General features: G+C 36.8%; 1 protein-coding gene across 1 annotated transcript; it reads left to right on the top strand.

Moving 5' to 3' along the window:
- The first annotated feature begins 640 nt into the window (after nt 1-640).
- LOC149267043 (uncharacterized) lies at nt 641-1,820 on the top strand. Its single transcript, XM_089397947.1, has 2 exons — nt 641-965; nt 1,111-1,820. Exons 1-2 carry the CDS (start codon nt 677-679, stop codon nt 1,269-1,271), a joined length of 450 nt encoding a protein of 149 aa, XP_089254073.1. The 5' UTR covers nt 641-676; the 3' UTR covers nt 1,272-1,820.
- The last annotated feature ends 12,452 nt before the right edge of the window (nt 1,821-14,272 follow it).

Below are 14,272 nucleotides of genomic sequence, written 5' to 3'. Positions count from 1 at the left end.
AAACTTATGATAAAATATTATTTTATAATTTTAACATAATATTTTAAAGTTTTTATTTTGTTTTGTTTTTATTTATTTTCATTTTTTCGACTTTTATGGATAAAAGCCAATATAATCGAATGTATTTCCCAGAAATAATCATATTCAAATTTAAATGAATTTATTCACCAAATTAAATTAAATTTATTCGTCGTGTTATGATAGTTTCTGAATGTCGATTTTTTCTCTTAAAATTTGGCATTCACGGTGACTAAGATGATTTTATGTATGCTTACTTTACTAGGTTATTCGCCAAATTTCTATTTTTTCCCTTGAAATTTGGCAAACAAGGTAACTAAAATTAGTTCATATATGCCTACTTTACTAGTTTTACAGGAATTTCTTAGAAACATAAGCTGGTCTCCAGTTCTTAAAGTTTGATGTTTCATTAACACACTTGTCCTTTCTGAGTCCTTGAATCTGGTGACATGTTTTTTGATACGTGTTCTGAACTTCTGATAAATTAGAGGTAAAATGACACAACTATGGTACTAGGATGAGATGGATTTTTCAGCATCCAATTTATCATGGGCAATTGATACGAGGGGTTTTCTGAAGTTGAATCTTGCAGCCTCTCTGAAATCATGCTCTTTGTCGGACTTAACTTACTCTTGTAAACTCCATTTCAAATATTTCAATGTCTACTGACTTGCAGGAGCAGCAGCAGAAACAGTTAGAACTTGTATTAGCTCTAGGAAAAGCTGGGAGGTTGCAGAAAGGAGCAGCATACTCTGTTGAGAGTACAAAGAAACCACAAAACACTGAGGTCTCTTCTAGAAAAGAAGTATCAAACATGGTAAACCAGAAAGTAAATTCGAAGAGGCAAAATCCATCCGAGGAAGATGGATTAGCTCGAAAGCAACGGAGTTTTCCAAAGATTTTTGCCCAGCAAAACGGCAGAATTCCTGATGTGCATAATTATAACGGTAAGCCAATCAAGAACATACATCTGCCTAGCGTATGAAAATCCCATTCAAGTGGGTATATTTTCAAATCTGAATCAACAAAAAGTAGACAGTATTTACAATGATCAGGTCGACAATGCTGAGATCTAGATTCTGTCTTTCACAGGTGAAGCAGAAGGCAACCTTTCTGGAATTCTGGAAGCGCAAGGTACTTCTCAAGATATCTGCTCGAGGTCAGATTATGCTGTTTCAAACAATCAGGAGAAAGATGATGATTTGGAAAGCCGCGGAAAGGACAAAGGTTCTCTGGAGGGCTCTGGACTGTAACTGTAAAGAAGGAGAGTTGCTGTTTAAGATTTTATTGGCTCAGTATGATCCCACTAATGTTGAAGTCCTGGTAATGCATTATATTGTCATTGCTGCCTCAATATTTAACCTTGGGATGGTTATTCTTGCTGGTGGCATCTTCCCATTTATATTGGTCCGGGCGATGAGAGTGGTGTTGGCTTTCACGTGCTTAGGCGAAAGCTTTTCGTTAGTTTTATCCTTTGAATGATTTTGTGAAGTCCAAGCCACATTTGCTTGAATAGTAACTGTCCGAAACTTGTTCTCAGATGCTTTCATGACTCGTCCTTTGTATCTTAAGATTAGTGCAGAGTATTGAGCTTATGTATCCTTAGGTTTATTTCACTATAATATAGTTGGCGAAGAAGAAATCAGTGGAGACTTTCTCTGTAATTAGAGAACTAGAGGTGGCACTGTCTTTTTTTACCGGGGGAATAAGCAGTGTACAGAGGGATTAATAGATTCAAACGAAGAGGTGTGCAGCATAATTATCGCACTTAATGCTAATTTCTGTTTTTCATTTTTCATTTATATTCTTATGCTTTTAGACTACTTACAGGCGAATCTACATTCTGGAATTCTACATCTTACTTACAGATGAACTGCAATTCTCTGTAACCGCAGTTCTCTGTAACCACAGTTGTGGGTTCGAAACGTTGATCTCCAAATCAAAACATACTAAGACCACTGTGACTACATTCTGGAATCTACATCTTACTTACAGATGAACGGCAGTTCTCTGTAACCGCAATTCTCTGTAACCACAGTTGTGGGTTCGAAACGTTGATCTCCAAATCAAAACATACTAAGACCACTGTGACTAAGACCACTCACAGATGAACCACAATTGTGGGACTACTCACAGATGAACCACAGTTATAGGTTCTAAACGTTGATCTCCAAATCAACATCCCGAAAATCAATTGAAACATACTTACGGCCTAGTTTTTTTAGGATTATAATTGTAGATTTCTATTAGAGTAATCTAGAACTGCTATAACCGCTTCGAGTGTTCATATTTTAGTCACTCAATTTAAAATTAACATTGAAAACCTTTTCTCCATGTTTAAGATGAGGTATCCCGTATCCCCGGTTTACGGGAGAGTTATGTCAATGTATTTATTTATTCTTTGGTGTAATATTGAATTGGAGTCTATATATATATTTAAGGGAGAGTTATGTCAATGTATTTATTTATTCTTTGGTGTAATATTGAACTGAGTATGTATATGTATATATATATATATATATATATATATAAAATAAAAAATTGAGATATATCAAATTTTAAGAATTTTTTAATAAAATAATATATATTTTATTTATTATATTAGGATTTTTTTTAATAAAAAGTCAATATTTTATTTATTATATTATTCATTACCAATTAAATATTAATTTGTAAAACTAAACTTTTCTTTTTAAATACAATTTAAAATAATTTCATTATTATTTTTTTTAATAGAAAACTTTCTTTAAAGTTATCTTTAAAGTAAAACTAAACTTTTCTTTTTAAATACAATTTAAAAAAATTTCATTATTATTTTTTTTAATAGAAAACTTCCTTTAAAGTTATCTTTAATTCCAACAATTAAGTTTTATAAGGTTACTTTAATTCCCAACAATTAAGTTTTATAAACTTTAAAAACTTTTCGCTTTTATTAAACACTTTTGTCTTTCCTTTTTTAATATTATTATTCTCATCTTTCCTTTTTTAATATTATTATTCTCATCTCTCCTTTTATGGATCTATTATTATAAAACATAAAAATCTTTTTGCTTTTATTAAACACTTTTGTCTTTTCCTTTTCTAATATTAATATTCTCATCTCTCCTTTTATAGATCTATTATATTTAATAATATAAATTTGATGCTCTTATCTATTTTTTTTTTATATATTATATTTTATCTATTTTTTTATTTATATATCATATTTTTCATCTTAATATGAGGTATAACTAATACGTGTTTTTTTTTCTATTTAAATTTATAATTTACAGTTGTTTTATAGAGTTAAGATTATGATTTTTTAACTTGATATTAATTATTTGATTAATAAGATTCTTTTAGTAATCATAATGATTGTATTGGAATAAAATGTTTAGCAATCTCCAACAATGTTAATGCAAGTCATTCATGCTTGAATATCAATATTTTTGATAATTTGTAGAATTTTGTTTGGAAAAAAAGGAGTGAAAGTGCTAATTCCCTTGGTAGTGATGATAATTAGCTTTATTTCTTCTGTGGCTAGTTGTATTCCATTCAAGAACTTAATATAATTGAATCCTTGTTGACGTGTATGCTGGGATATTTTTCAGACCGATGATTTTGCTTGTAATGACACTTTGAGGTGCTCATACTTGTGTTTGTTCCATTGTCGATTACATGAATTCCATGGAATCCCTTATACTCTGGATAAACATGTATATGTTTAGTATTAGAATTGGATTTTTACCTTGATGGGTGCAACTTTCTTTCAACCTTGTTTGAAGTTTCCTAAGTGTGAACCTTTGTAATGATCTACAATAACAATTTCTATGTTGATTATCATTATGCTGAGAAGTTTCAAAGAACTTCGGGAAATTGGTGTGGCTAAAGGTTGAGATCAAATTTGGCTCTTATACCAAATGAAATGAACAATCACTTCTTGAAAAATATCCGTCATAGTAAGGACAATAAGTTGAAATCCATATAGAACAGGTATTTATTACTTGCATATTTTTTTTTTGTAAATTAAAGCTTTATGTTACTCAAAAAAAGAAGAGAGACCTCATTTTTCCAAATTGCTCCTTGAGGAATGTGACCCCCCTCAAAACAATTTGACTGACGAAATACAAAGGCTTGTGTACACGTCTTTGTGCCATGGTCGACGTCAATTCCATTAACCCACAACACAATACATTCTCGACAAGTATATCAACAAAATATGACCAACATAAATTCCTTAGTTGTCTCATAAACAACAAAACTAAAACCAGAACACTGAAATCGACAAGTAAACAAACAAAAACTAAGACCAACATAAAAGACAAGAGCCTTACTGACCGGGCTGAAGACAACCACATAAGCCACCCAACTGTAAAGCCATGTAGCTGAATCACTGGTCATTGTCCGAGAGGAGATTGTCGTCGAAGACCTCACACTTTAGCCCAGAGGATCCATTGGGTCAACATTATATAATTCACAAGCAATATGACCTTCCACATGCGCCAAGTGGGAGTCAATGCTATCCAACGAGAAACATTGGTTTCTAAGCATCCTCTTAATGTCTTCCAAGGTGAAGAAGACATTATACCGCTCCACTTATCTTTTAAGAACATACCCAACAAGTTCTTCATTTGTCAGTGTAGAGCCACAAAATTCAAATATTGTTTCTTCTTGCCCCGGGTGTGTCTAGGGTTAGGAACCCATGCCGACACGCCCTCCATGATTTTAGAGTCAAAATAGGATTGGCTTTCAACCCCTGCTTGTGTCTCAAGTTTGCAAATTTCCTTCCTTGTATCTGGCAAAATAGCACTGAAGTAAGTAGCAGCCAAGTCGTGAGCGAAGTGTCTCACTCCTCTTTGACCCTCTGGAGCACTGCCATCTCCCCCTTGTCTACACTACATTCTATGTCTCGGCGGCATAGCTAAGACCCGGGGGCACACCTAGAGCAACTGCTGTGAATCCCTCTTCTTGCAAAAAAACAAGAGAAAAAACCAAACCCACCTTTTAAAGGACTAGGACACCAACCCACTATATCTTCACTAAAAATCACTACACAAACCTTAGACTCGATCGAATCCCCGACGAGGGAAACAAGGGGCATGACAACCTCTACAAAATACTCACGCCTCGATACCATTAAGCAAAAGAGTAGACACAAATAGAGTAGAGAACCCGAAGCACTTATGGGACATAAGCAACCACGAAAATCAACCCATAAGGTCCTTGCTAGCCTTTCTATAAACTTCACACAACAATTGCTAAATCAATTAAACCAGACAATACTTTCTTGCCCAAACTTTAAACGTTTCAAGGAACCGTGAAATAATAGCCATCGATAGGTTGACAAGCCACCCCAAGCCCGACCCACAGATTAAGACTGAAATTCTAGACACAATGACATAAACCCTAACATCTCATAACCAGAGACAATGCTACAAATAAAGAAAATAACCAGAGAATGTGAAAACGACCCGAATCTCTGTGCTGCGAGAAGCAATTGATGCCCTCACCAACCCACCAAATTTCTAGGTTCCAAGCGACCATGCACGAACCAAGATGACTAGGGATCTCTGATGCTTCCTCTACCACCCTTGTAGACCAACACATTCATTTCTCACAGTCTCGATTACAAATTTAAACCCCAACGCATGGCTCCTCATGAGCATAACCAAATTAGGGAACATACATTGGGGGGCCGAGGACTAGCCCATGTCACCATTTGAACCCCGACTTACAGTATCCAAACTTGCCATAAGACCGATATAAATAACAATTTCCAACTATAGAACTACATGCAAATGCATGTGAGGGCAAGCCGCATCCCCAATCCTTAAATGCCCATCATGTCCAGGAGGGGGTGGGGGGTGGCAAAGATTGCCTCCAAAACCCCCGCTTTAGCCTCATTAACAACCCCATCGAGGGATTTAATAATTGAATAATAAATTAAATACACGATATAATTGCGTGATACACTGCCATATGACAATATACTTATAGGCATTGATTAAGTCATTATGGTTGATGGGTGATGTCCCTTTATTAGGTCACACCCCTTAGATAAGTTGTGTTACTTCATTTTATTATTTGTTACATTGTTATTGATGTTTATTTCTTTACCTATGTTCATTACAAGTCGTCGAATGAAATGATAGGCACTCATGAAATATCATTTTTTTTTTCAATTTTAGAACACGATGATTGTCGCGAAAAAAAAATTGTTGGCCCATTATGTTTAATCATTAACTCTACAAGTATTCTCCTGAGCCAAAGAGCTTGACATATCCCTTTTACTACTATATTGTACTATGTGTAGGTAGAAAACGCTGAAATACCATGTTTCTTGCTAACCTACAATATTTCACTTGCTCCAAGATTGAACGCAATCATTTGTTAATTTTCGACCATCCATAGGTTCTTCCCAATTAGAATTTGAATAGCCAACCAACTAATGTTTTTCATTTTTTTCTTCCATATACTATTTCAAAATCTATTGTACCTTTGATATATCTTAAAACCCTTTTTATTGTTTTTTTGGTTTTCTTCTTTGGGGTTCATCGTAACCTTGGATATGCAGTATGCTACAAAACCGAGATTGGGTCTAGTGGTTGTAAGCTAAATCAAGCTTCCAACTAATTGCATATGCAACTCAGTGGTTGATTTTGAGTTTGCTTTGGTTGTGTTTTAGCATTTTTTTCATGAGTCTAGGTGGAATTTTATGGTCAACCATTCTAAACATATCTATTGTTTCATAATTTTACATCCACATGATACACACATTTGCACTAAAAAAGTTGAGTTGGAACTAAAGGAAAAAATAATGGAACACTAATCATAGCTTTAGATTTCCATAATTAGAAGTGCTAAATGTAAAACCTAGAAGTGCAAACATCACATATCAAGAGATGATTTCGACTCTACAAAAATGAAATCTGATCTACAAAAACAACAAAAATATAATAGACAACCTAAATTTCTATAATAATCACTATCTGTTCATTAACACAAGAAAATACAATATTGTTATCAAAGGACTAGAATGGTTTCTATCAAGCCTTAGACATACTCTTGGTAGAATCACTTTACACAACCTCATTATGATCTAGATTGGATTATTATATTATTTGTCATATATCTCGATGCTTCCAGAGTGGAAACGTTAGTGGAATCAACTTGCAGGGTCATTTTTATAGACAAGTTCCACTTTAATTGGGTTCTAAAACCTTCTAGAGCCATTTTGAGGCATTAGTGTCAAAACTTTCCTTTTATAGTGTTGGCCCTCGTGAGGTTGTTCTACACTCGTATACTTTTTCAATGGTGCAAGAAAGGCATCAATTATAGTTCGTATGCAAAAGTTATGCTTCTCAAGTTGACCTTTTGGTTTGACCACCATGGTTCAAGAGGATGCCACATCAACCCTAGTTACTCATGCAAAAGGGGCTAGCCACATGTGGACATTGAAGAAGACTCTAGAAGGTTCAAACCCATAACTCTAGTTGAGGGTTGAAGGAGTCAAACCTAACCCCTAGTTGTGTGTCAAGTTATGTTGTATATCAAGCGACTATGAGTAGGGGTTCCAATTTATGCTATTGTATCTTGTTCCACAATAAAGCAGAGCAAATGTGAGTGAGAGTTAGAGAACATAACAAAGGGGGTTAGTGTTATATAGTAGCCTAATAGGCCACAAGTCTTAGGTAACTTCATAAAGAGTTCATTCTCCTTTGTACTTGGATTATTTCCATACTAGAAAAAAGAAAGTAAAGTAGCATCACCTTCTAGTTGGGTTTTCTCCTTTAAAGGTTTCCTAGAGCAAATATTTTCATTCGTTATGGATGGTGAGTGTATGCATTTGTTGTTTTCTATTTTCCACATTTTATCATAAGCAAAAAATTAGTAATTAGCAAATCTAAAATCTAAAGGAATTTATCTTTCATAGTATAGATTTCAATTTATCTTTATCATATCTATTGTGGTGAAATATGAAATGGAATATTGACAACAATTTATAAAGCATTGTATATAATACTAACTAATGTGCCATCCCTGAGTAAATAAAACCTAAGAGAGGGCATTAGAGCAATTATATAAATAATGCCTAATAAAATCCTTCATGAAAGAAATCATTCATCACATGTAACAAATAATCTCCCTTCAAGTTAATCACCCTAATTGGCATGTGTAACTCTAATCATGAATGTGTCAAAACATGTAAGATGAATTTATCATAATTGCCATATAATATTTTATAACTTTACATTGACAAAAAATAGAAGATGCAAAGTATCATACATGTGAGGACTATAAGGGAATCTCTCCCACATGACACATCCATTCTACAATAAATCCCTGTCACCACTCATGTGCCGTCCCCCTAAAAGAACAACTAAGAGCAACCAAAAAATAATACAAGAAGGATTTTGCATACAATTTTGAACAAAAACACATTCATTAGTCTATCAAACTTCTACACCTGAATAATATTGTATGACACCTACGTCTACCATGTCAAAATAGAGCATAAGTAAGATTTTGTCTCAATAATTGTTTTGACCTTACAACTTGTTGTGGTGATGTCATCTACATATATCACCAAAATCATGCATTTCCATCCTCACTTTTGACATAGAGATTGTAATTAGAAAAGCTTCTTCAAAATCCACTATATTTGCAAATGTCTGTCAGATTTGATGTTCAAAGCTCTAAGAGCTTACTTGAGACATAGAGAGCCTTAACCAACCTTAATTTTAGGAACTTGAAATCGATAGGTGCATATGATTTTTTTTTTCTTCCGAAATGACCATTGAAGAAAACACTCTTAACATCCATTTGATAAATGATCCCACCAAAATGTGTGGCAAAACTAGAACTAACTTGATTGCGACCAACTTTGTAGTGGGGGTAAAAGTATCATCATAATAAATTCCTTTGCATTTAGAAAATCCCTTTATGACCAGCCTTCATTTATGCTTTGTCAAATATCCCATTTTCTTTATTCTTAAGCTTATACATGACATACAACTCACAAATCCTAAAACACTCTAGTCACATTATTCATCAGGGCATCATATTATATTTGCATTACTCTTTTCCACTTTGATCACCCTTTAGCTTCTTCATAACTCCGAGGTTCAGAAGAAATATTGTATGTTATCCATTAAATCATAATTATCTAATTCATATAGCACCTCCTACTTTAGATTGATATTCCTTCCTCTAATTGTCGAGGAATCTCATCCAAACAATCATCAAAAATTATAAAAAACATTTGGAAGTTTCTTGCCTTAATTCTTCAAGCCAATGTTGATATCTTGTTGATTTGGATTGAACACAAATGCCACATGAATAATCCTTCTTCATGGATTATGCTTCTAGAGGTATATCTTAGCTTATCTAGTTTCCTTATTTATAACAATTGATTTCTCAACAATATCAAAACCACTTGAAATAAATTGCATACCCAATTAATGATTCACATTTGATGAAAACAAATAGGCATTTTCATTAACCATGACACCTTGGGTAAAATTGGTTTTTTTTAAGCTTCATTATTAACCAATCTATAAGCCTTATGATAATTACTATAAGTTGTAAACATCAATTTCTTACATTTTCAAACTAATTTGTCACACTTTTTATAAAAATCCATGCATAATAAAAACCTTGAGATGAATTATCTAAGGCTTCTTTCGAAACCAAACCTCTTCTTGAGTCATGGTTTTGACCACATTCATAGGATACCATTTGAGAAGATACACAATTGTCTACTACCTTTGCTCAATATTTGTTAGGGACATATGTGTTCTCTAACCTGCTGTTACACAGTAATTTGTCACTGCCTTCACTCCAGTCCTTCTACTGTGTCATATGTCTAAGTCAAACATGCTCATATTGAACAAATGCTCTCTGATGTTGCCAAATGACCCACTTTTCCTAAGTTATCTGCCTCATTGCGACTGTGGATTTAATATACGTGCTGAAGGGCGCTCATAAACAGTCCCGATGCGCTGCCAGCGCGGAAGTACATTTGATTCTCGCGATGGTCCGATTTCATGCTCCAGCGCGAGGTTAATTATTATCTTTAGCGATGATCTGACTAGCTACATTGATCATTAGCGACGTCAGCGCTAAAGCTCAGTTATCCACCTGCAATGATCCAGATTGGGCGAATTTGTTCCAACAATCGGCCTTCTGGATGACTCCAGACCTAGTTGTTGGCATAGTTTGTGTCACCTTTCCTCCTCTGGTGTGGTTGTTTCGTCATTTGTGCTACCTTCCTTGGAGATAAGCTCACTCTTCCACCTTTCATGGAGACTCCTTCTCCTATTTAAACTCTCACCATTGCTATGCATTGCTAGTTTTTGATAGTTGGCTAGTTGAGCAGTGTTGTTAGTGTTTGTGAGTTTGCTAGATAGCTGGTGTGAGTGTGACAAGTGTGGGATTATTGATAGCTTTTGGAAGGTTGTGAAGTGCCTTTAATTTTGTGTAAAACTTATGAGTGAGAGAGATCTTGTATGTTGGGAGAACCATCTTCAAAGAGTGAATGCTTGAGGAACATGCTGGCTGGATTCCTCTGAGAAGGCTTGCGACGTCAAGACTTTGGTTGTAAGCTTGCTCTTATTTCATTATTAATACAATCAATGATGTTTTCCTATGTCTTGTATGTAATTTACTTGATAGCTCATGACTTCTTGACTTTGTGAGTAAATAGATCATTGTTGTTTTCCGGTTACGTGCTTTGTTGTATTTCCTTTGCATTGTTTCAAGTTGATCACTCATTAGGAGAAGGAAGCGGAAGCTGGAGCAGCGCAACGGAACTCCATCGACCACCGGTTGAGGTAGGCCTCCAACTATGATTGTTTAAGGAAATCTATTGTTGATTTGTCCTTGTTTGTGACTAGACCCACTCTAGGGCTAGAGCAGTTGCCTCTGCCCGCAGAGGGAACACTTTCCTGCATCATAAATTTGCGACTCCGCTGGGGAGTTTGGCCTATGTTCTTCTCTTGTTTGCTCTTGTCTTGATTTTTGATTTGGTCTCTTTTGAAGTTTGGGGATTAGTTATCGGTCTTTTGAGTTTCCTGGCTTGATCTGGGAAGTACCCCTATTTGATTGAAGGATTGACTGTTTTTGATTTGGGAGTTTTTGTTTGCCTGTCATTGTTTTGAACATCATCGCGGATTTAAATTTAACAGTCGCGCTGTCATCGCGCTCACCCTTTTGTAATATCCTGTGCATCGCGTAATTACGTCTCACAGTCACGATGGTTCTGAAAATTCGACCATCGCGGAAAAGTCGTGTACTTCCGCGCTGACATCGCTTTGTTGTTGTGGTTAGTTCTTTATCAGCGCTAGTTGCTTGTGTATTACCCGCGTTGATTGCTGTAGAATTGATTTTCTCAATTCTGCCTCCTGAGTCCATCCGTCCTGTTGGTCCCTTGCTTTTCTCGCTTGCTTAGTAGCTTGGTTTTCACTGTTTATGGTTAAGGCACTCTCTCGTTGGCTTTGTTGAACGAATCTTGCTTTTTTGCCTGTGTGACCTAGTTCATTATTTCAAGTTTCTTGAATCAGTTGGCTTGGTTGCTGGTTTTTTCAAGGTTCGTTTGCAGCTTTTTGTTGGTTTTATTGAGCCTTCCTCTTTGCTTGCTTTTGGTTGATTGTTTAGTGACTATTATTGAACCAATCTTTGGCATTGATTCGATTTGTTTTCACTATTGAACATAGATCACAATTGTTTGGATCAACCGGTTTTTTCCACACTTGCTTGTTGCTTATTTGTTTCTTCTAGATTTAAAGACATCAAAATCAAAAGGATTGCATCCATTTAGTATACGAAAGTGAAAGTGAATTTGCATTTCAAGTTTTCATATTGGAAAGTGAATGATAAGATCTCTCATTAGTAGTATCCGTGCACTTTAGGAATTGATGTCTGTATGCATTGAGTGACTGCCTTTGTTGTCTTGGTTTGCTTGGTTTGGGAATGATCTCTCTACCCTCCCATAGGAAGGTGTTCATTGAAGAAAAAGGATATTCCATTCATTCTAGCTGCATCTTAGGATTTGTTGTATACATATGGTAAGGCTTGAAAACTGAAACATAATTCAAGATCAACTTTGAAATGAACTGAATAAATCTAACAACGCATTGGAACATAACACACTCTATTTAGAGGTCTAGGCTAAAGACATGCTCCGGCGTCATTAAACCTAGTCACTTTTGTTTTCACTCAAGGTTGGGTGATTCCTCCTTCTGTGACTCAATAGTGGTCTAGTACGGAATTGTGCTCCCATGTATCATCGAGTATATGTTGGGAGACCCCACTAGGTTATCATCCTTTATCCTTAGGAAGCCGTGTCTGCCGCCATGCAAATTGTAACGCACCGAACACAGCATTCGAGAAGATTGACTGCCATACGGAAAGTCCTTGGTTTTCATATGACTGCCAAGGTGTATATGCAGTTTTACGGGTTGTTTGGTAAACCTTTTGCCTAGTTCTCCAGAGTAGTCACTTTCGTTCCTTTTCAGACTCCTTAAAAGAAAAGGTCCATCTAAGCACTTGTCACGTCAGGCTCATTAAATATTCAAAGGCGACTAGAGTCATCTTTTTGTCCTTTTCTCAACTTTTTAAAGATGAAAAGGTCAAGTTCTGTTCCTGTGTCTTAAAATTTATTCATCCACGTTCACATTTACCTTGTTATATCTTGTTTGCGTTAGCTTGAGTAGGGTTCTTTCTTGTTAGTTTTCCTAGGATTTTTGAATCGAATCATCCTGGCGGAATCACCGATCCCATCTCCCGTTCCAAGTGACCAAGGGTATCCCTCTTCTGTTGCTCTTGAGATACCGGTTGTTAGTGATACTCTCCCTGTGATTCCGAGTATCCAACCGATTAACTCTTACCTTCTAGAAGACGAGTCTTACGATGTTCACTGGAACTCCATTTGGGATCCTTCCGAAGAAGATATTCCCGGCACTCCTCCTAGTGTTTTGGTCCCAATGTCTTCTTCTGATATGGATGACACATCCCCCATCACGAGTGAAGAATTCGTTGTGACGAGCGGTGAAATTCCTATCCCAACGGAAACTACACCCTTCTGTGTCACCCCTCTCGGTGTCACGCTGCCTTTACGCTATAAGGCTTTGAGGGATGTTATGGGTTCTAGGACCTCCCTTACGAGTTCCATGTGGTCTCATACCGTCACTCCGACTTCGGAGTCTTTTATTCCTCAAATTCACAATGTGTCTGTCACCTTAGTCTTGACTATTCCAACTGTCTATGTGGCTTCTTCAACCCCTGTTATTGGTACCGTCACTACATCCTCAGTTGCGACCACTGTTGCTGGACCTTCGTCCGGATCGGTGAATAGTGGCCCATCAGCACCTACATCTGGAGTCATTGATCCTACACTAAATGCCCCACCTTCTTCTGGTTCCATTCTAGTAGGGGGGCATACGATCAATATTTACAGGCTCTTCAGAATCCGGACCCCCAAGATCCGTTTCATTATTACGATTCTCAAGGAGCTCATATCTATTACCCCGGACCTTTGCCATCTCAGCCTACGGTTGAGGTCACGGTCCCGTTGTTTGTTGCTTGGGGTACCACCGGTTATCATGGTGGCTAAGTACCCCCTCCAAATTTTCAAGGACCACCTTATCAAGGTCAGTCGTCTTACATGTAGCCCTCCTATGGGTAGCAGTATTACGGACAGCCTTATCCAGGGCAACCTGGAGGCCTACAAGGACAACCCTTCGTCCAGTCTGGTCAACCATCTGGACAAGTTGGTCAGCCTCAAATCCAATCAGGGCAACCGACCGTCCAGTCTGCTCAGCCATCCGGTCAATCAGGATAACCCTTAGTTGTGCAAGGACAACCCAATACCCAGCAAGCTCAACCTTCTGGGCAAATGGGTCAATCTCAATCTCAACTAGGTCAACCTTCTGGCTAGATGGCTCAGCCTCAGTTCTCTCAAGGACATCCATCTGGGCCTGCTCAACTGGGCACTCAAATGATTGTTGCTTCTCAAGCTCCACCCAGTTTTCAGCCCCAGTCTGGGCTCTAGACCCAATCCGATCCTCAAATGCAGGTTGGATCTCAATCTCAACCTGCCTATCAAATGCAACCTGGTTCCCAGGCTCAGTTTGGAGCCCAGCCGCCTTATGGTTTCCAGCAATCCCAAGGGAAAACCCAATTTTCCCCGTACCAAAATTATCAACAACTGCAGGTGAGTCCTTATCAGAATTACCAGCAACCGTATGTTGCTCCTGCAAGCCAAGTTGGTAATCAA

This window comes from Pinus tabuliformis, chromosome 6 (assembly GCF_031772625.1).
Source record: "Pinus tabuliformis cultivar Carrire ecotype Pingquan chromosome 6, CPIR1, whole genome shotgun sequence".
In the NCBI taxonomy this organism is placed as follows: Eukaryota; Viridiplantae; Streptophyta; class Pinopsida; order Pinales; family Pinaceae; genus Pinus; species Pinus tabuliformis.
This window is presented reverse-complemented; position numbering and strand designations above follow the sequence as displayed.

Excerpts from the sequence above, each read along its gene's own strand:
- LOC149267043 (XM_089397947.1), top strand. The coding sequence starts at position 677 with ATGTCTACTGACTTGCAGGAGCAGCAGCAGAAACAGTTAGAACTTGTA. Across the intron at positions 966-1,110 it reads TGATGTGCATAATTATAACG|GTGAAGCAGAAGGCAACCTT; the intron begins GTAAGCCAATCA and ends TGTCTTTCACAG.